The sequence below is a fragment of the Drosophila biarmipes genome, chromosome 3R (assembly GCF_025231255.1).
Source record: "Drosophila biarmipes strain raj3 chromosome 3R, RU_DBia_V1.1, whole genome shotgun sequence".
In the NCBI taxonomy this organism is placed as follows: domain Eukaryota; kingdom Metazoa; phylum Arthropoda; class Insecta; order Diptera; family Drosophilidae; genus Drosophila; species Drosophila biarmipes.
Window position 1 is genome coordinate 25,112,131 of NC_066616.1, and position 20,769 is coordinate 25,132,899.

The 20,769-nt window shown below is 41.9% G+C and overlaps 3 protein-coding genes and 1 long non-coding RNA gene across 5 annotated transcripts; 1 reads left to right on the forward strand and 3 right to left on the reverse strand.

The window, feature by feature from the left end:
- The first annotated feature begins 21 nt into the window (after window positions 1-21).
- On the forward strand, window positions 22-1,013 carry LOC122817807 (uncharacterized). Of its 2 annotated transcripts, none has more exons than XR_006367375.2 (3): window positions 22-163; window positions 217-426; window positions 493-1,013. It is a non-coding gene; the product is annotated as an uncharacterized LOC122817807 (long non-coding RNA). The 2 variants fall into 2 exon arrangements; XR_006367376.2 differs by having other exon boundaries at window positions 22-122.
- Window positions 1,014-4,208: 3,195 nt separating this feature from the next.
- LOC108024303 (uncharacterized) lies at window positions 4,209-5,432 on the reverse strand. Its single transcript, XM_050888757.1, has 3 exons — window positions 5,351-5,432; window positions 4,952-5,225; window positions 4,209-4,885 (listed from the first exon to the last, which is right to left on the reverse strand). The coding sequence occupies exons 2-3, from the start codon at window positions 5,049-5,051 to the stop codon at window positions 4,209-4,211; spliced, it is 777 nt and encodes a 258-aa protein (XP_050744714.1). The 5' UTR covers window positions 5,052-5,225; window positions 5,351-5,432.
- A 698-nt stretch (window positions 5,433-6,130) lies between these two features.
- Window positions 6,131-7,492, reverse strand: LOC108024430 (uncharacterized). The gene is made up of 3 exons (XM_017094348.3): window positions 7,411-7,492; window positions 6,959-7,357; window positions 6,131-6,891 (listed from the first exon to the last, which is right to left on the reverse strand). Exons 1-3 carry the CDS (start codon window positions 7,454-7,456, stop codon window positions 6,266-6,268), a joined length of 1,071 nt encoding a protein of 356 aa, XP_016949837.3. The 5' UTR covers window positions 7,457-7,492; the 3' UTR covers window positions 6,131-6,265.
- A 627-nt stretch (window positions 7,493-8,119) lies between these two features.
- LOC108024409 (uncharacterized) lies at window positions 8,120-9,460 on the reverse strand. Its single transcript, XM_017094324.2, has 3 exons — window positions 9,392-9,460; window positions 8,936-9,337; window positions 8,120-8,882 (listed from the first exon to the last, which is right to left on the reverse strand). The coding sequence occupies exons 1-3, from the start codon at window positions 9,435-9,437 to the stop codon at window positions 8,215-8,217; spliced, it is 1,116 nt and encodes a 371-aa protein (XP_016949813.1). The 5' UTR covers window positions 9,438-9,460; the 3' UTR covers window positions 8,120-8,214.
- Between the last annotated feature and the right edge of the window lie 11,309 nt (window positions 9,461-20,769).

Here is a 20,769-nt window from a genome sequence, read left to right on the forward strand (position 1 = left end):
GCTGCTGCTGCTGCCTAACGCGACGAGGTTGTGAACGAAACTGAAACCCCAAGAGGCGCGCATCAGGCGCAAGAGCTGCCGAAATGCGACAAAAGCTGCAAAACCAGAGAGTACAAATACGAGTTCGTACAAAAAACACACCGACTGAACTGAGTGGCCGATCGTGAGCGAGAGCGATTGTGTTTTATACGGTGCTGATATAGTTTTTTCCTATAGACAAGCCTGCATGGGATGTAGTCATGCACAGGGGGGCAGCAGAAAATCGAAAAATCGAACCCACCAAGCCAACGAACTTGTTGGGGGAATGAATATCTCTTCAATTATGGGAACTTAAGTATGGCATATACAAAACAGAGTACTTGGAAAAAAGAACTGGACTCTACAGTTTCAAACAGACCCATAAAAGGAGAGACAATGAGATCTGAAGTATGATACATGCAATATAGAGTACTTGGAAGAACAACTGATTTTAAGTTTACTTATCTGTTTCAGAGAATCAAACTCATTGTCGTTAACTAACCATACTTCCTGCCTGACATTAAACAGCAAATCTTGGAAAATCTCCTAGTAATCGCCTTAATTATAGCCATACAAAAATGCTTCGGCACGCCCATTGGGTTCGTTTAACCATTTTTCACGGCACTTTTTGCGGCTTAATTAAGACACTGCACGATGCCGTTAAGAGTGCCCCTAGGCGTCCCAATAACCACCTCTTTCTGTCGCCTTACGCGCTCTGGAAAATTATGAACTACCCACAGCAGTGTGATGAACTTTTAAGGCGATTACTACAAGACCTGGTCCATTAGCCCATCAACGAAAAGGTACAATAAAAAGTAATAATGTGAGCTTGTACTACATATATAAACGAAATTTAATTAGTAGCGCTAATAAAAAGCGAAACTAACGCGAATCGGTGAAAACTTTTCTACATACGACTGGCTTAATTCACACATTTCACATCAACGTGACAGAGATCAAATTAGAAATTCGTATGGCCCCGACCGCATGTTCATTTAAAATCACAATGGAATTTCACGCTGCATTAGTCGGGGCTCGAAAGCCAATCAAATGCATCAAAACGAAGTCAAAACAAGGCAATTTCCCTGATCTCAAGTGGGGGTCAGATTCCAGGTTTTCAGACTGCCAAGTTTCCGGCCAGATGTCCAAGGGGTCAGTGAAAGCGTGGCTAGGTCTTGCGCAAATTGCAGGCGACACTAAATAAAAGCTTATCTAAATATTTATATTTAAGTCGTTTTCAATGGTCCCCGAAACCCAATTGGTATGCAAATGGTGGCCAAACTGTCGTGGTGCTCGGTGCTCGTCGCATTTCCCGAAATGCAAATGTGCCGGCTCTCTTGGCCACAAAAAAGAGGTCTTTCACTCGCCGCAAAAAGCCGGAGGATGGGTTACCTCATCGCCGGGGCGTCGTTAAATTGCAACAATTACGCGCGGCAGCGAGTTGCCGGCGTAAATGAAAATCAATGAAGCGGCTGACAAACGAAGAAACGAATCGAGTCAACTACGAATGTTTGGCTTTGGCCAGAGTGGCGCATAAAAAGAAAGTTTAAGGCACCAGCACACTTTTATTTTTGTTTACCTCGTGCTTTTCTGATATCGTTTCGGTTTCGTTGGCGGTTTTGGTTTTGAATTCGTATTTTGTTCGACCGCTGCGCACCGAAAATAGGTAAAACTGCATTTGATTATTACGAGAGTATGTACAAGGTGCAGGCGGTCTGCGCGGTGATTCAATAGAGGCGGCTCTTGCCTTTTCCGTCGATGCCGGGTAAATAACCAAAATTACCAAACCACCACCGACTGCGCCAAAGAATTTGTGTCACAAGTTGCACAATGCCCAAAGAGCCGACACCAGACCACCATCGCACCGCACGGCGTATGTGCAACGAGTTGGCCATTACTGTGGCCAACAAATACCAAGCCGCCGAAGAAGTAAAACTGCAATTTGCAAGCGTTACATAAGCCAAACTCGACTCGACGACCGGCTTGGCAGCGCCGCCTTGACGGAAGTCGAGAAAACACACATAGTTCCAGGGGAAAATCGCTTTTCCAAGAGCATGGTTGAATAAATTTGCCACAGAAACGGGGCAAAACTGCGTGTAGATATCAAACATGGTCAACGGCCACCCGTGAAGTATGTAGAGTAAGCCAATAAGTAAATTGGCCAAAAGCAGCTACCAGTGTGGTAGTTCGACTTGCCTCGGAAGTGGAATGTTTACTTAAACGTCTCGATAGTTTACAGCCACTTAAAGGCCAATTTAATGTGCTTATTTGTCAACAATATAAACGGCTTAAAGTGTATATGAAGTGCGAAGACATTAAACGTCGATTGTAAGACAAAAGTTACATAAATGTTTTATTACAACTACTTGTAAAATATATATCTATGTGTTTAATTTAAAGAAATGATTTTCATATCTCTAATTTATAAATAAGGTTTGCCTTTTTAACAATGCATATTAAATATTATTATAATTTATTATAATTATTATTATAATTTCAATGTAAATCTAAACAGTTAAAACGGCAAGTTTCATTGGTTTTTCAATTTCAAAATAAATTTCCCTTATTTGAAAAGCGCGCCCAGGCTCATATATTTGTCTCGCTTTGTTTATGTTGCGTATTCACCCGCTCTTACTTTTGTCCCTTTCTTTCAAGTCGAAGATGTCTGCTAGATGGCGCTGGTCGATTATGTCTGCCGCCCTCTAAGGAGAATTTTAAGTAGCTAGCGGCGACATCTGTGCGTCTTCGTTTGAAACCACAAGGTGTACCAAAGTTTATAGCGGGGCGAATTCGTAGGTGAGATTTTTTGGTGTAACTTGTTCAAAAATTATCCGAAACCTTAAAGACGCACTGTTTCGGACAGCTAACAACCAAGGTAATTGATCGCAGTCATTTTTTGGTAGATTCTAAAAACAAAAAAAATTATCAATTTTTGACTTTTTTTACAAGGGGTAGCATCGTCTTTTTTTACCAAAATCGGTCAAAAATAAAATTTTTTAGGTGTGAATGCCAATTAATTCGAAATTTTATTACGAGTTTAACAAGATATGGCATTCCATTTTTGGACCAATACTTTTATTGTTTCGCCCAAAATACTGATATTTTTAAGCGGAAAAGAAGACTTGTGTTTTTTGGCTAAAACTCGTCATTTTTCTTTGACATTTTTTATCATAACTTGGTCAAAAATCGTAAAAAACCTAAAGGAAGCTTTGTTTCGGACAGCTAACAACCAAGGTAATTGATCGCAGTCATTTTTTGGTAGATTCTAAAAACAAAAAAAATTATCAATTTTTGACTTTTTTTACAAGGGGTAGCATCGTCTTTTTTTACCAAAATCGGTCAAAAATAAAATTTTTTAGGTGTGAATGCCAATTAATTCGAAATTTTATTACGAGTTTAACAAGATATGGCATTCCATTTTTGGACCAATACTTTTATTGTTTCGCCCAAAATACTGCTTACTTTTAGGTGGATAAAAGGATCTTACCTTTTTTTTTTTACAAAAATTCGACTTTTTTCTTTGATGTAGATTGGTCAAAAATGATCCAAAACACAAAATATGCAATGTTTGGACAGCTTACAAGCTAGATAATTGATCACAGTCATTTTTCTGCTGCTTCTAAAAACTAAAAAAAAATTATCAAATTTTAACTTTTTTTACAAGGGGTAGCTATTTGCGAAAATCGGTCAAAAATAAAATTTTATAGTTCTGAATGCCAAATGATTAGGAATTTTATTACGAGCTCAACAAGACATGACATTCTAGTTTTTTAACACTGATTATTTTTGGGTAAGAAATAAAGTCTTTTGATTTTTTTCTAAAAACTTAAACATTTTACAAAGGTTGAGTTATTTTACAAGTCCTAGTCTTATTTGGTCTTAATAAAAAAAAACAAGGTATGGAACTTCATCTTTGGATCGTAACTTACATTGTTTCGCTAAAAATACTTATTTTTGTTGGGGTGGAAAAAAAACCATCGAATTTTTTCGAAAAACACATATTTTTGTAGATGTAAAGAAATTTATACAAAGATTCCTCTCTTATATAATCTAAAGATGAAAAGCTTTTATTTATGGTTTATTAGTTACAATGACAATATTTTTTAAAAAAGTACAACAAATTAAAAAATATCCTATTGAATTTATTTAATTTCCGTTTCTTGGGTAATTGCTATAAAACTTTTATAGGCTTAGCAAAGCCCTGACAACCTTGGAACAATATTTGCAATGAACTGAATGTAATTGCAGCAGAAAATGTTTTTTGCTTTATATAACTCTTGTGGGCAGGCCTGCTTCTGACAGACAGATTTTGGGTCCGACTCAGCCGGATCCCAGTGATTGTTGTTTACCAAGATCACTAACTTGGTGTTAGAAGAAGAATGACTAACGATTTTGTAAACCCATTCGGGGACTGGTATTTGTAAAACTGTTGACCATGAAGGTGTGACCATTTTCTCATATAGAAAAATTTCGGTTGGATGATCGTTGGCGTCCTGCAATTTAAGAATACCCAAACCACCAGTGCAGACCTTCAGCACATCGTTATACATTGGTAAACGGGGATCCTTCAACAATCCCCGAACCGAATTTTCTAATTTCGACCATTTTCCCCGATTAATGCTTGCGGATTGGGCGATGGCGTTTAAGTACTTGTTCGTTAGACCCAAAACTTTAAAAAAAGTAAAGTCTGCTGATGGAGCTAGATGCCCACGGTCGAAGGCATTAACTCTTTTAGAAGTCAAATACTTCCCACGTCCTGCATTTAGAATTAATCCAAACCTCTCAAAGATATTTCCATTAGTAAATAAGGCCTCTTCTGCAGGAGTAATCAAATTATCGCGGTCCCAAGTAGTTCTTCTAAAAGATTCTAAATTTAAAGGGAAAGACTTAATAGTTGGGTGGATAAAACTCTACATTCACCGTTCGAACTCACTCATGTAGGTGGGATAGACCTTGTGGATGGTATAATGGGCTGTCATCGTTTTCGGGTTGTAGCAGCTTCGATAGACCTCCAAGAAGGTAGCTTCGAACATAAATCCAACTTTATACAGATTGCAATAAGGATCACCACCTTCCTGCTTAATGTATTCCGGAACTGGCTTTGTGCAGTTTGTAAGGGGCAGCGGTGGATAAAATGTACCGTCTGGCTGACAAGTGGCTGAGGTCACAGGCTCGTTGTCATTGCCATGGCAGAGCAAACTTATTTTCTGATTGGTTTGGAATCGATCCGCAGGCAGAAGTTCGTAGCGGTTGTTAACAGTATGGGCAAATAAGCGATTGGTCCATATGAAATTATCATCGAGTTGACAATACGGTTGCACACTTCCCGAACCTGAAAGTTTAGTTGTAAGATTGGATGTCCTCACTGGTGTTTTTATGCATACTCAGGAGGGCAATAAGAAGTAGAAACCACGGCATCTTCACAGTTGGAGCTGAAAAATATGACTGAGGAGCACAATAGATCAGAGCGCTCTTATCTGGCAAAAATTTGAACATTTTTGGGAACCAAAATTAAATACATATTCTCTATCAGTACCATCAGCATAGTTTTGTTCGGCGCCTCCTAAATCTTTGTTGCCCTCAGGCTGGCCTTTCTATCATTTTCTTATCGCTTTAGCTTGCACTAGGCAAAAAACCGGATTTTTTCCACAAAAAATAAATTATTTAGTAATTATTTTCTTGAGCAAAATAAACATTTAATATGTTTAATTTTATTTGAGTATTTAAGAAGGGTGCCTCGCATATGCCTTAATAGACAGCAGGCAAACTAGACTAGCTTAAGTTGGGATCGCCAATTTTGAGAACGGAGAAGTTCGTATTTACTTTTGTCGTTTAACGGGTCATAATTGCTTCTTAGTAATATTTCTAAAATGGATTAATTAAAAAAATGCTATGGAAACGGTTAAATATACTCTCGACTGCACCCATATAGTTTCGTTTTCATAAAAAAAGTATAAAATAAAAACCCTAGTTGTTTATCTGAATATATTATATTAATTTGAAACTTTCTGAGCTTGCAAATCATCTTTTCAAAACACCCGGAAACCTAAAAAGAGTTTATTTTATATAGTCGATTGGAAAACAACAAAAACAGTGCCCAGGGGCACAAAGCTTATATTATTTTTATTTATTGTTATTTACAAAAAATAAACATCCAATTTCGTAACACTGTGTATTGTCAGAACTATACCATACATATAAATATAAAAAGATTATTGGGATAATTGTGAGTGATCCCTTCTGAGTCTTAGCAAGACCGACTCAAATTGGGGACATTCCTTCTGATAAAGTCGGAGGGATCGCAGCAGAAGGTGTTACCCGCTGTATTAATCCCAACCGGACAGTTTACGATTGTGCAAATCGATGATGGATTCAACGATTTGTTTTCGAATCCATTGTTCGTCATCAAAATCACGACCTTTTGTCCGGTTGAAATGGTAATGATTTTGTAAGTCCACTCTGGAACTGGGAGTTTTCCCGGTCCTAGGTAAATGGGAGTTGGATTTTGCTTGCTGTTCTTCAGTTTCAGAATACCCAACCCACCGGTGCACACCCTCAGGACTTCATTATTGCTTCTGGACAAATCACGAACCCATTTTTCGACTTTCTGCCATCTGCCACGATTAATGCTAGAGGATTGCGCGATGGCGTTTAAGTACTTATTGGTCTGCCCCGAGATTTTGTAAAACGTATAGTCGGCTGATGGAGTCAGATGGCCTCGGTCGAAAGCATCTGATGTTTTGGAACGAATATACGTCTGCTTATTTCCGAAAATGGATTTAAACCTTTCATAGATACTCTCTTTGGTAAACAAGGCTTCATCTGCAGGAGAAATGAGCCCGTCACGGTCCCAAGAATGCCTTCGGTAGGAGTCTAGATATGCAGGGACAATAGCATCAGTTTGGTAGATATATAAACTTTAGAAACTTTGTGAACTCACCCAAACTAGTGGGGTAGACCTTGTGAATGGAGAAAGCAGCCGTCATTGTTTTCGCATCGTAGCAACTTCGATAGATCTCCAAAAACGTAGTTCCAAACACAAACCCCACTTTGTACATGGTATAAGGGCACGAAGAATCTCCATTTACGACCTGAACAGACGGTGGAACTTCAACTGAACAGTTCGATTTGGGCAGTGGGGGATTGAATTGGCCATTTGCCTGGCAAGTGCTATCGAAGACAGGTGTATTTCCACCGCACAGCAAACTTATACGCTGATTTGTTAGGAACCAATCCGCGGGCAAAAGTTCATAGTGGTTGCTAACGCGCTGTGCAAAAATTTGATTGGTCCATATATAATTCGCATCAAGCTGGCAATAAGACTGGGCATTGCCCAGACCTGAAAAAAAAGTTGAGACATTTGTTGCACGTGCTGGAAATGGTTATACTAACTTAGGAACAGGCTCAGTGTAATAACTAGATCTCGTAGGTTGTGCATCTTCACGGTGTGAGCTTTGAAGTACAACTGAGGATCACAGAATGTCTGGATAGAAAGAAACTTCTGAGTGATAAGATAAACAACTGAATCACCAAGGAAACCAATTAAGCAACCATCCTTTGTTTATATCTTATCTGTCAACAGCGCGTATTTTTACATAAGCACTCAATCATTTTATTGTTTACAGATTCAATAAAATCAGAGATACTACGAACTGTATTACCAAAGTTACCACTTCTCTTATTCCGTTTTACTTTAATTATTTTTGTTTTTTATATATTTTACAGCATACTCTTGGGATTATATTCAAAAATAATTATTGTTATGTGGCATCAGGCCGCTATATAAATCTTTGTCCCTCAAGTCAGACTTTTAATTGCTTTCTTATCTCTCCAACTGTGAAAATCCGAACGTTGTTCAACGTCGTTTATTGCCTATTGGGGTAGGTTAGGTTCGGGGAAAAGTTGATTTAGAGATCGTTAAGATTGATTGACTATTTAAAAGGTTAATCTAAATTACCCTCAAAATGCAAGATTCAAAGAGTGCTAAAAATCCCTTGCTCTGATGCATTACTGCTGGCTATTCCCTTATCTCTTCATCTGGAAATTCCAACTTTCTGAACGGCGCACGGCGCTGATAGCTTATCTTTTCATAGAAATCAAATAAAAGTGTATAGTAAGCTTTGTATTGTGTTAAATTAATTAAAATACGTTTATAAATTTTTATTTATGTTACCAGCAACATGTTCTTAGAATGCTTTAGCACACACCAGTCAGATGAGGAGCGTTTCTAGTAATAAAATGGTACGGCTCGCAGCAGACAGTGTGACCCACACTCCTCCCATTCAGATGAAGACCTGTATGACAATCTTTCTGTCGGCAGATCTGGTTTAAGTCCTTCTGACTAGGATTATTAAGGTCGTTATAGGTGAGCATGACCCATTTATCTCCAGAGCTATGGCTCACTATCTTGTACATCCATTCGGGAACCGGAATTTTGTTGTTATCCAAAAGGAAAATTGATACCAATTTGTTACTGGTGTTGTGCTGTAACCTATGCACTCCCAGCGCTCCTATGCATACTTTAAGGACATCGTAGGTTCGCTGAATTGGAACGTTATTCACGATTGGATTGTCATGTAGCCCCTTAACTACATTGTTAACCCAGGTCTCCACTGTCTTCCAGTTGCCACGATTGATTCCACGATATTGGGGGATGGCATTTAAGTACCTAAAGGTGGCCTTCTTAAGCTCTGTGAACATGAAGGCAGAGGCTGGTGTCATGTGGCCACGATCAAATTTACACTGCGGCTGTGCGGCACCCAGGTTAGTCAGCAAGCAAGCCTGGGTTGCTCTGCCCTCGTAGGCATTGTCGAAGCCGCCACTTAATCCATCCGAGTTCCATGAGGGATTGGGACGTGGAGCGGCTGAAACAGAAGTTCAAGGTAAGTAGGTGGCTTTAAAAATTTGTTCAGCTTACTATTTTCGTGGCGGTACGCCTTGTAGATGGAGTGTTGGAACGCCAGGCTGTGGGCATCGAAACAGTTTCTGTACAGCTCCAGGAAGCGTCCACTGACATGATAGCCCACGGCGTACGTATGGAAAGGACTGGGACAAGAGGTGTCTCGTATGCTGACAACAGAAGGTTCAAATGCATCTGGACAAATGAACGTGTTTAAAGGTGGATTAAAAACATTGTTGGCTTGACAATGGAATCCAGTTTGTTGAATGCCTGACTTGCACAGCAAATGGATCATTTGGCCGTTGGACACCACATCACCATGCTGGATTTCATATAACCCATTAACGGGCCTTAAATAAATATTTTTAGTTTGCAGCAAACTTCTATGAATAACACATATAGCGCAGACATCTCCTACAACTGAAGGTTGGATTGATTTATGAGGATAAAGGAAAACTAGGATTATATACTCACAGAAAAACCAAGTCAGGCCAACCCAGAGATACTTCAGATTGTGCATCTTTACTGCCCGGGCGTTCGTGTTGAACTAAAGATTGCAATAACTGAAACTGTTTTTGTATACGTATTCTGAATCAGCATCGAATGCGCACATTTTCTTATCTCACTCTGAGGGTATTTACCAGGTTATTATTGTTAATCAGGTTTTGTTAACCTCTCTTTTCAGTCAGGAAACTTGCTTTTTTTGATTCCAGGGGAAAAGAATTAAATTAGTTTAATAAACGATATCGTAAAATAATATTTGATAAGAATGAAATAAGAGACGAGCCTTTCTCATATTGGGTGTTAAATGTAAACGATAAATCTCTGTGCAGGGGCGTTCAATCTTAATCGAAAATAATTATAAAAAAAACAAAAGACGCATTGTAAATGGGAAATGTTAATATATGTATTGACTGAAAACTACAAACGCAATTCATCTCCAAATGGATACTTCAAATGTTCCAATGCATCCCCCAACCATGGAGCGTTCCTTTTAATAAAGTCTGTTGGATCGCAGCAGAATGTGAATCCAACTCCATTAAGTATCAATGTTGAGGGGCAGGGCACAACTCGGCAAAATGCCTCTGGGCTTGGTCTATAAGTTTCCCAACCATTGTTTGATGTCAAAATCACGGTGGTTCCTCCGCTGTGGATACCATAAATGATTTTGTAAATCCACCTGGCCACTGGGTAGCGGAGGATGAAATGTCTCGTCTTCCTGGCAGTTGGTATCAAACTCGTTGCCATTGCAGATCATAAGCCTTTGCCCATGGGGATCCAAGTGAATATCTATCCCTTCAAACAACTTATTCCCGTTGTCGTCAACTAGAGCACTGGTGATAGTATCCCTTAAAATTGGACAACCATAATCCTTGATTCAAGCTTTACAGCCCAGTGAGGCTATAAGGATCAAGACCACCACAGGCACAAGTATCCAAAGTATCCACATCTCCGTGGCTTCATACAAACATTAGAACTAAAGATTGTAGCAAAACTGGCTTTATATACTGTTGGAAACTTACCTTTCTTGTTAATCTGATGTAAGCCATTCTCGCACTTAATATACTCGTATACATTTTTTTTTAGGCAAATATGTGAAAATAAATCTACAATCTGTTTTCTCCTTCTGTTTATCTTGGTTTACCTCCTGAAATAGATATTAGTCATAGCACGATAAATGTGATTAAGTCTTAGGATAGAAGGGATTAATATGCGTTTCCAACTTAGTTGGCTTTGGCTTTGACTGTTCTTGGCTTTTCCTCATTAACCGAAACTCGTGGGACTTAATATCTGCCCTTTGCAGCATCGCCAAGCAAACTGCCGGCCACTTTCTACTGCATCTCTGCTCGGAGTCAGGGAGACGGGCAAACTGGTCGCAGCACGCCCGCATAAACATGGCCTGATTGATGTTGGTTTTAGTTGGCCATTTATTTGTTATTTGCACGTTACATGGCAGCCAGAGTGCCGAGTACCGAGTCTCTGGGCGCAGGACCATGTACGGAGGTCGAAGGACGAGCCGGCAGCCATGGCCAAACCGATACCGATAGCAGAAAGGCCCCTAATGGATGAGGAGCTGGCCCTGAAGCCCATCCTTAAAGTGCACTGGCCGACTTTAAAGGTGGCGGGCGAAAATGCTGCACATTCAATTTGTCACATGCCAGGCGACCGCATATTTGGACGAAATATTTTCGAATGTGTCACAAATTTTACAGGGATGATGGGAAAGTGGCCCCCATCCAATGGCGAACATGAATTATGCTCATCCACGTGTTAGGCACAATGGCTAGCCGACCTTCCGTCGGCATGGCCACAACCTAATATTAATTTGCTGATTTATGGGCGCCCAGGCCACAGCGAGGCAACTATAAATTTTAATGAAAATTTAATAAATGCCCCGCGTAGAGGGGCGACTTTTTGGCCGCCATTGTTAACGTGGATATTTAAGCAATTATATGATTTTGTGTTGTGGCTTTAAACGGCCGGTGACAACAAAAACAAGTCATTAAATATGAAAATAAACACACACGATGCTGCAGATGGATTAGAGCCAGAGGAGGTGGCTGCGAAAAAGCCAACGAGTCCGCAAAAATGAAGCCGCTTCAGAGCAGCCGCAAAAACAAACTGGCAGCCCGGCGAAACGGAACTCCGAGTCCACAGACAGGGGATCCACAGGGTTTCGCAGACGGTCGATACAAAATGGTTAAATATTTTATGCCACTGCTATTTTACGCTTGTAAATCAGAGTCCAAGCCGCAGGCAGACAGACATTTCAGTTCGGTTCTAGTCTCTGCACTGCTTGAAAGCACCAAAAACACCGAAAACCGAAAAGTTCGCATCGGAAAGTAAGCTGAAATAGTTGGGATTTGCCAACCTCTGGCAGACCGCTTTTGCATATGTCTCCGGGTTTTTGGGAGGTCTACCATCCCGGCAGCCTCTCATCCTGGCAGCCTGGCAGCCTGGCATTCAGGCATGCTGACGCTCAGACCTGTTTAATATTAAAATCAAATTCCTCGAGATAAATTTGATTTTGGCCGGCCCAAATATTTGCCCAGACTCAGGCATTTTGCATTGAATTATTTACCGTCCTAATGCAGCAGGCAGCCGCAAGTTGATGCAGGAGATCAGCCAGTAATAATATGATAAACGCTCCTAAACGGTATGCAACAAATTAACAGTCATAAATTATATTAATTGGATTGCAATCGGTTTACTGTCGGTGGACACCACTACGGCTCAGCCACATGCCAAACTGTCTCAGGTGTCGAAAGGCATACAATTCAATCTGCAGTTGGGAGAGGGCCAGCCAGAACATGCCTCCGGCAGATTCGGAACCACCTGCACCTGCACCTCATCCTGGAACAAACAAAGAGCTCCATTGAGCTTTGTGTGTGGCCTGTTTTCTTCTTTGGTTACCCCCGGGGGGTTCCCCTTACCAGTTCCATGGCCATGGCCTGTTTAGGCAAAGCGGCAAAACGGCAAAACAATACAGGCTGACAGCCAGTCCGTAATGGGTATCGATATTTTTCAGATAGTTGGGCCAAGGGTGGGATGCTAGATGGATGCTCCTACGCTTCCGGTTCCATCAAAGCAGCTGCCTGACAGTCGTTGTACAGTTGGTCCTTCGTGCTGGCTTGCAGCGATTTTAACAAACAAATCAATTTATTTGCCAGATTACAATTTACGTGACTCAGTTACAAATTGCTTTATTTATTTAGCCCAGCACCATGAATAAACCAGGGCTGCCGGTGGGTCGGTTGTTTTTCAAAAGGCAGTCGAGCCCTGGAAACTGAAACAAAACGTTGGCGGGCAAATACATCAATTAGATACATAGCAGCCGACTAATGTAATGACTAATTGAGTACACGATATACGTTCACATGCAACGCGGCCCTCGACGGGAATGTTGAGCTCGTTGGGCTTCAGTGTCCGAGTAAAACAATGGACTAATCCTTGATATAACATGGCAAGCAGGAAACTAGAGCCAGAAAATCCCTTTTCACGGTAATCAAAATACGTTCATTACCGAAATTATTTCATTGTGTTGGAAATATCAATATTATTTTAAGCTAAACGGTCTTAGGGATGTAAAAATACTTTATAACTATACTTTCCCTACTTCCTTATCTAGGTTTCAAGCCTACTTTAAGATCCTTGAAGAGCGAAACCATGGTTAAAGATGGATAATATATAAGTACAAAATATTTTTTATAAAGTTAATTTTATCCATATTCCAATTATGTTTTAAAAAAAATATATAAGTGGTCAAGTAAAACTACAACGCTTTGTTTTATTTCATTTCCTACATGATACATCCTGCTCCTTAGGTACTTTAATTGCCTAAACAGTGTAATTGTTAACCGCACATATTTTTATGATTCCAGTTGGTATAACTGATAGCTCCGGCACACGGGGCGGATGATACCATTCGCCACTCCCAAATAATAAATAAAACACAAACATTTTCACACTGAATATCCCGTTCAAATTGTTATTTTCTTGCGGGCAAAAAAGCCCGAAATCAATAAGCGTTATGGCGCCAACAAGCAATAGCCACAGCCACAGCCACCGTCACAGTCCCAGCCAAAGCCAAAAGCAACGCCAACCTTCTATGAATTCCAATTCATCAGGCCCAGAAACAACAATTAAAAACTGTGGGCGAGGGAAGGCAGAAAACAAAGGGATAAGCGCGGGGGCGGCGGGATAAATAATGGAAAATAAAGAGAATCGATCTCATTACTTAGCAACGGCCGGGAGCACAAAGCCAGTTGAAGTGGCTGTAAGTTTAATAACAGAAATGCTCAAAACATAAGCCACAAAGGCGGAAATCTCATAGAAATGTCCAGGCGACGGCAAACAGAACAAAAAGTCCGTCGAGAAGAGCCCGAAAGCAGAACTCAATCAGGCATAAAACATTAAAAGCTCCCCAAGTAGCACGAAAGAAATGGCACAGCAATCGCTCGAAAGAAAAGGAAAATCCAGCTGGAAAATGGAGGCGGGGGCCTGACCCCCGAAAAATGGCTGAGGAGGCGGAAAAGCGTAGCAGGATAACTGTAGCTGGGGGGAAACGGAAGTAGTGCAAGTTAAAGTTTGCTGCAAACGGACTCCATCTTTGAATTAGTGAATTTCCGGTGGCAGCAACTGTAACGGGTAAAAATGTTTTTAATTCTGTTTTTCTTTTTCGTTTGTTTGTTTCTTGTTGCTGCAGTATTCTGCAATCTCGGTTGCATTGCAACAATTGTAAAGGCCAAAGGGAAAATGCTTCGTCTATCTGCTGGTCATTTGTGTGCTTTCAGTTTTAGTTTTTGTTTCGCTGGACAGCTGCATAGATAGATAGATACATGGAGAGATGTGTTTTATTTTCCCTCTCCAAGCAAAGCTTGGCTCAAAGGAATGCAGAGGGTTTGCTTTGACTGCGATAAGCCGCGCTCTGCGGGCCAGCAAATATGGAATCGCAATCGGAATCGCTGGGTGCCGGCCAAGTTAAGTCAATGCCATGCAAACAGTTGGTTTCGCAGCCGCAAAAACAAACATCCAGGCCCGGCCACAGGAGCCATCAGCAGGCCGGCCCGCAAATCGATTAACTTTGGCTTCTTAATTAACATCTTTTGTGGTCCAGGGAGCCGTTTGGCCAACTCCCTGGCATGTTGCTTGAATAAATTACATGCGACAAGCCGCAACATGTTAATCCCCACGTCAACACACAGGCCCGCTCGATGATGGTCGATGCCACATGCACAGGCATCGCTCATTTAACTGCCCATCAAGTATGGATGGCTCACGATGGGCTTTGACATGGCCGAGTCCGGGGCTGCGGTCTCCGTGCCACCGCCCATAATAACAATAATAATAATAGGTAATTCCGCAGACCGGTGTGCAATCAGCGGATGCGCCTTAATGTATGCAATGATTGATATTGTGGCCGAATCGGAGGGGTCATGTCACGAATTAGGCCATGTCGCTGGCCATTAGTTTTGGCAGCCAGATGGATCGGTGTATCTGTATCTGTAAACCTATCTGTATCATCCATGGCCGGAGTCCAAATTGTTTGCGTTAAATAATGCATTAAATTAAATGGCCGACGTGGAGACTGCAAAGGCAAACAGCTGCCAGGTAAGAGCTACTTCTGGGGAGGCAAACCGATGCCTCGATGCCGGGGAAAAATGCCCCCGCACACACAAACAGACCGTAAATGCAGTGGCAAGCAACGAGCAAGCGACCAAAAACCAAACCGAAGCAACCCAAAAGCCGAAACGCACAGGCAAACCCGCAAATTGCATACAAATGAAGCAATTTGCACTTGAGGCTGCCTGCCTTCCAGGCGAAATCAATTTTCAATTAAGAATTGCATATTTTTGTACACCCGTTTACACACCTTTACATATCTCTGCCTCCCTCTACATCTATAGATATGTATGTATAAAAATAGTTGCCAGACTGCAATGGTTTACGCATTTAACTGGTGAGGCGCTGGTTTAATTGGAAAATCAAATTAAATTTCGAGGCTTAAGCACATTACGTATACGCCGCGTTGCTGGCACATAAAACTCTTGCCACTCTTCTGCCAGCGCAAGTTAAGGCGTTTTTAACAGCTTCCCAGGAGCTGAGCTCAGTTCGAGTTGAGCGCCCCAAAACCATCCCCATCCGGATTCCCACACCCATCCGTACTCTTAGCCCTCGGCTGTTGCTCCTCTAAAAGCTTTGCCCCATTTGCAACAACAACTAAAAAGCAAGAAGAACAACAGTTACAATAATGGCAAACCCAGGAGATAAAAAGATAATATCCATTTGTCTGTTTGTTGGTTGTTGGCAGTAGAAGCAGCAGCAGCAACAGCGGCGGCAGCAGCAGCGGCGGCAGCAACAACATTTTAAGCGGATTTCACTCTGCTGGCTGTCAACTTTCGGTCAGGATCGACCGCTTCGTCCATTTTAATTGATTTGCATGGAACATTTCGCCTGGGCAGATGGATTTTGGCGGTGGGTGTGGCCGAGTGGCCATGTGGCTATGTGGCTCGCTGGCCATTGGTTTTTAGTTTGTGTTGGCTGCACATTTTCGCTGATTTGCGAGTTCAAATGAGAACCGGATTCCAGAAAGTTAAGTTTTTCGCCGGCCGGACAATGTTTTAAATCGAACATCGAACCCGCCCGGCGATGCGTAACGCGAGCAAACTCTAATTGGAATGGATCGGCCGGAAGGAATGCTAATGCGCCGCATAACTTTGGATGAGTAGTGGGGAGGCGAGGGCGGGGGCTACAAAAATCCCACATGCGCGTATGTAGCATGTATAAGCTAGGCAAACACATTTGTCATCCGACGTCAGGGCTTTATTATAATGTCATCATGGTTTGGCAAGTGTCAACCATTAAAACCGAACATCATCATCTATTTAGAACGGCTTTTATTATTATTTTCTGTTCGCCGTTCGCTGGGCGCAATACAAAAATCCACATCGTTAAAAATTTGCGCAACGCAACGACATATTGGCCAAAGTATTTCATCAAATTGAATTCAATCACGTGCCAATGATCAATCGATACTGTCAACGTAAAATACAATGCCAACGGAGCCATGAATGAGGCATCGTCTAACTGGATTGGAGCACTCAGTTCAGTTCAGTTAAGTCCGGGCGGGGTCGACGTTGCTTTACTCTCGGCATTCTGGCATTCTGGCTGATTGAATGACTTTTGACATTAGTGCACAATGTCGTTAATCAAAATGCTTTCGAGTATCCAGCATACGGCATCCAGAATCCAGAATCCAGCAGCTGAAATCCCGAATCCTGAATCCCAAATCCAGAATCCTACACATCCAGCCAACTGGCAGCCTAATGCCTGGCATGTGTCGAATGTCAATGGTTGGCTGGTTCTGGGCTCACGGCTTGGGCATGGATGGGCCATGCTATGCGACCTATGCCCCATATTGGGGCACCCACAAGCGGGCCCACCACACTAATTCAATGAGATGGCTTACGCAGACGGCAGTGGCATTATGACATGCCAGGGAATTCCATTTGGCGACCTTGAAGTGATTTTTGGCCAACCAAATGTTTTGGGCCACTTCATTGAAATCGCCTCTTGTCCTTTTGCCTGTCTGTCTGTCTGGTTGTCCGCCCGCCTGGCTGTGCGTGCTGCAAAGTTAATTCTGGCACAATAAAAATCTGTTTTATGGCGCCGAGTGTGTGCCTGCTCATTAAGCATCTTCCGCTGGCAAACAGCTGCGTGTGTGTGCGCTGGGCGCGCAAAACGGGGGGTTTTTAGGAAGCCCATAAGCGCACTCTTATGTAAATGGAGCCAGGCACGAACTGAGGGGCTGCCACGGCTGTTTATTTCCTGTGCACTTAGACAAATGTAGGTTAAAAAGCATTAAAAATGGGTAACCAGTAATAAAAGTCCTTGAAACAATATTTATTTATACAAGTCTCCAGCCTTATATACAGAATTATTGGCGTTGCAAACATAGTTAGTTTTCATCTTTAATGTTCAATGGTTTCCCAAGAAGTATGCAATACTTTTTCAAACTGAATTTCACCGCGCAATTTGACATCGATAGTATTTTTGCAAAACTATCGATAATGATGTCACCGATTGTTAAAAAAAACATTCCTAAAATATAGTTTTTGAGTGATTAAATATTTAACACTAGAAAAAGACCCTTTTGACTATTATTAAAAATTAAATGTAAATTATTAAATAAAAAGAATATTTTTGTTTAATTATTTAAATAGGGTATTTACTTTTTTAATATTTTCTAAGTGTGCATGTTGGTGTGTTTGCCTGCTGTCCTGCTGTCTGCTCGTCCTGCGTGGTGCATGCATTTCGCAGTAATTGTGTAAACAACCTCACACACGCGCTCGTATGTACAGCAGACACTCCCGGGTGGCCATATGCCAGCCCCCCTGCCCCTAGGAAAACCCCACTTCCTTCAGCCAACCATGATGTTGTTGTTGGTGCGACTCCTTAGTCAAACGCATAATTATGTCACGTAAGTTTAGAGCAGTTAACTGTGATGTTGCAATTTAGTAGCAATTCACGCTCAAGTTTGCAAAGAGAGTCTCGACTGGAGGCGACTTACCATCACCATCAGCAGCAGGAGCAGGAGCAGGCGGAGGAGGAGGAGCAGGAGCCGGAGCGACCCGCAAGTGGCCTTTAGTGTTTTACGGTTGACAGGCTGTCAGCTTGTCCTGGCTCTGTGTCCTGGCTGGAGTGTCGAGTTAATATGACAGAGCCTTGTTTGCCGGTCAGCGGTAAGAGCGCTCGTACGCCCCATTGGCCATTGCCTCGACTTTTCCAGCCATTCTAATTGAGCTGAAAATCACTTAACCCACTTCTGGCCCACCCGAAACTAAAGCGAGAAAATCAACAAAAAATAGTGGTAGAAAAAGAAAGAAGGGGAAAAGTGGGCCAACTATAAGTGCATAAGCACCCAAACTGGAGGAATAGAGACGCAACATCCATTATTGCGGTCATTATGCACCTGCTAAAGGTGAGACTGGCAGCATGTGTGTGCCTTGCCTTTGGGTGAGCTCATGAATGCTCTAATTTGGTTAGATAAGTGAGCGGAGTGAGCTTCTATTTGCTGTTAATGGATTACCGCAGTCGGAAAACTGCAGGGAATGGAACTTCGAAGGACTAAATTAGATTGGATGCGAGATTTAGCAGGAAAAAGGCTTTTCGGCACAATGGGATAATGTATAAAAATTGGTTGCGGACTGGGAAATTAAAGAGGGGTTTTTAAAGAAAATGTTTTATCAAGCATATTTAATACATATTTGTAGAATAAATGTTGAAGGATTTTAAAGATATAAATGGAATGTTTTTATGCCAGATTTTTTTTAAAACTTTAAGAGAGACTGGAATACAGTGGATGCAGTGTAAACTTAAGAATATACTTTAACAAAGGCTTACAATATTTTATATATTAGCATTCCGATTACTTTCAAGCCTAAAATCAAAAAAAAAAATAATAAAATTTGGTGCCACTGTGCCATGTTTAAGAAATTACCCACTCACCCAGTTTGAGATGCATTTGCGCACGTAGCAGAGGGAAAAACTGGCGAAAAAACAAAAGAATCCGAGCCTTTCCTGCCGAATGTCTGCATGTCCCCGCGATGTTTTGTACGCCATCTTTTTAGCTAGCTGCAATAAAACATGCTCAACTATTTTGCATTTATTGCTGCAGTAGCTGGAAAGTCCTTTTGTCGTGAATAATTTATGAAAAACCAGGGAAAAATAGATGCACATTGTTTAGCCGGCCCGGGCATTGCATTGTCTCACTCAGCTCGCTAATAGCTCAAATATTCAGCTGGCAGAGCTACTACTCGTCTACATTTCTGCATTGCTCCGCTCGGATCTCGCATCTCAAAGCTTTGTGCCAGAAAATGAAAAATTGAAAGTTTTCCCTGCCAAACTGCAGCTAATTTCATCTGCAAGTGCGACTGAAGCACCACCACGGCTAGAGATAGATGCAAATGCTTATCGCGAAAAAGTTGAGCCAAGTATTCCATTGTGTCTTTGTGATCCAAATTCGAGACTGCTAAAGCATTTAAAACTACACAGAGACCGGGTGGAAAACCCACACTGATGGGTTAACATTTTGGAAAACTGCTTCGGGGCGACGACTTCTAAGCCAAAGTTTGGCAACTGTTTGTCGGATTAAACAAGCTGTATTCCCCCTACCTTTTTTTTTTTGGGTGCTGTAGTAACCAAAAGCTTGCATGCGAGATAAAGGCCACTTATGAAGCATTCAAACACACATAACAAAAGCCCCGGGGCCAGCAGTTGGTGTAAGCAAGAAGCCAACAAGAGCCCGGGACTAACTGGAATTGGGCGATTGACCAAGTGTTTTACCACTTTTGCGGAGAGGGCCAATTAAATTCAAAACGATTGCCAGTCTCCTAATAATTTCGTCAATGAATTATGACAACAAATTGCTAGTTAGGTTGGAGGGCCAAGAAAAACGACTGCGTGGCACATGGCACATAAATTCGAAGCCAAATTATATGGCGAGTGTAAATAGAAGGGGCGTGCTCCGGCAGGGGGCTGAACTGAAATTTATGAGAGGCACTCAACCGAGTTTCAAAGGGTTTTCGTTTTCGACTCCTACACCCCCACACACCCCCACACACACCCCCGCACACACACACTGCTTAAACAACTCGACCTAAGGACTAAGGATGTGTGCCACGCCCTGCTCGGGGGGAGAGGGGGCGGAAATCCGCAAATGTGCAAGTTAAATATTGAAAAGTATTTGTTGATTGTACGCAGTGAAGGAACATTTTATTGTATTCAGGGCGCACTCAAAGCGAAAGGCAGCCCCAAAAAGTCGATTGGTATCCGGGCAGAGGGTGTTGGGAGTAGGGAACCCGGGTTCGAGGGCAGATTACCAAAGCGTAGCAAAGCCCCGGAGGCGCCGATGCTAAAAGGTAATGCACACACGTGTAGCTGCCCAAGGAACACGATCCCCGAAAACAAGGACATCATTCTGGACATCGAACTGGACATTCGACAATGAAGTGAAGTCCTGCCCGCCAGCCTGCCTGCGTGCCTTCTAATCGAATTTAAATATTCAAATGCTCCCAAGCTCCTTGGGAATCTCAAATGGAATGGCTGGAATTTTTGTAATTTAGTTTGCGTAGTGCCGATGCCGATGCCGAGGCAGAAGCCGAGATATGCATATGAAAAATACACAAACTGATTGCATTTCATTTGCATCCTGCATTCATTTGCATGCGCATTGTTTGCGGCAAGAAAGCTGCTCGGCTCGCAAAAATAAATGACAACGTTTCTGATCCCGAGATGTGCAGAGCTTCTGTCAAATGTAAAACATATAAATTTGTGCGTGCCATCCAGCTGCG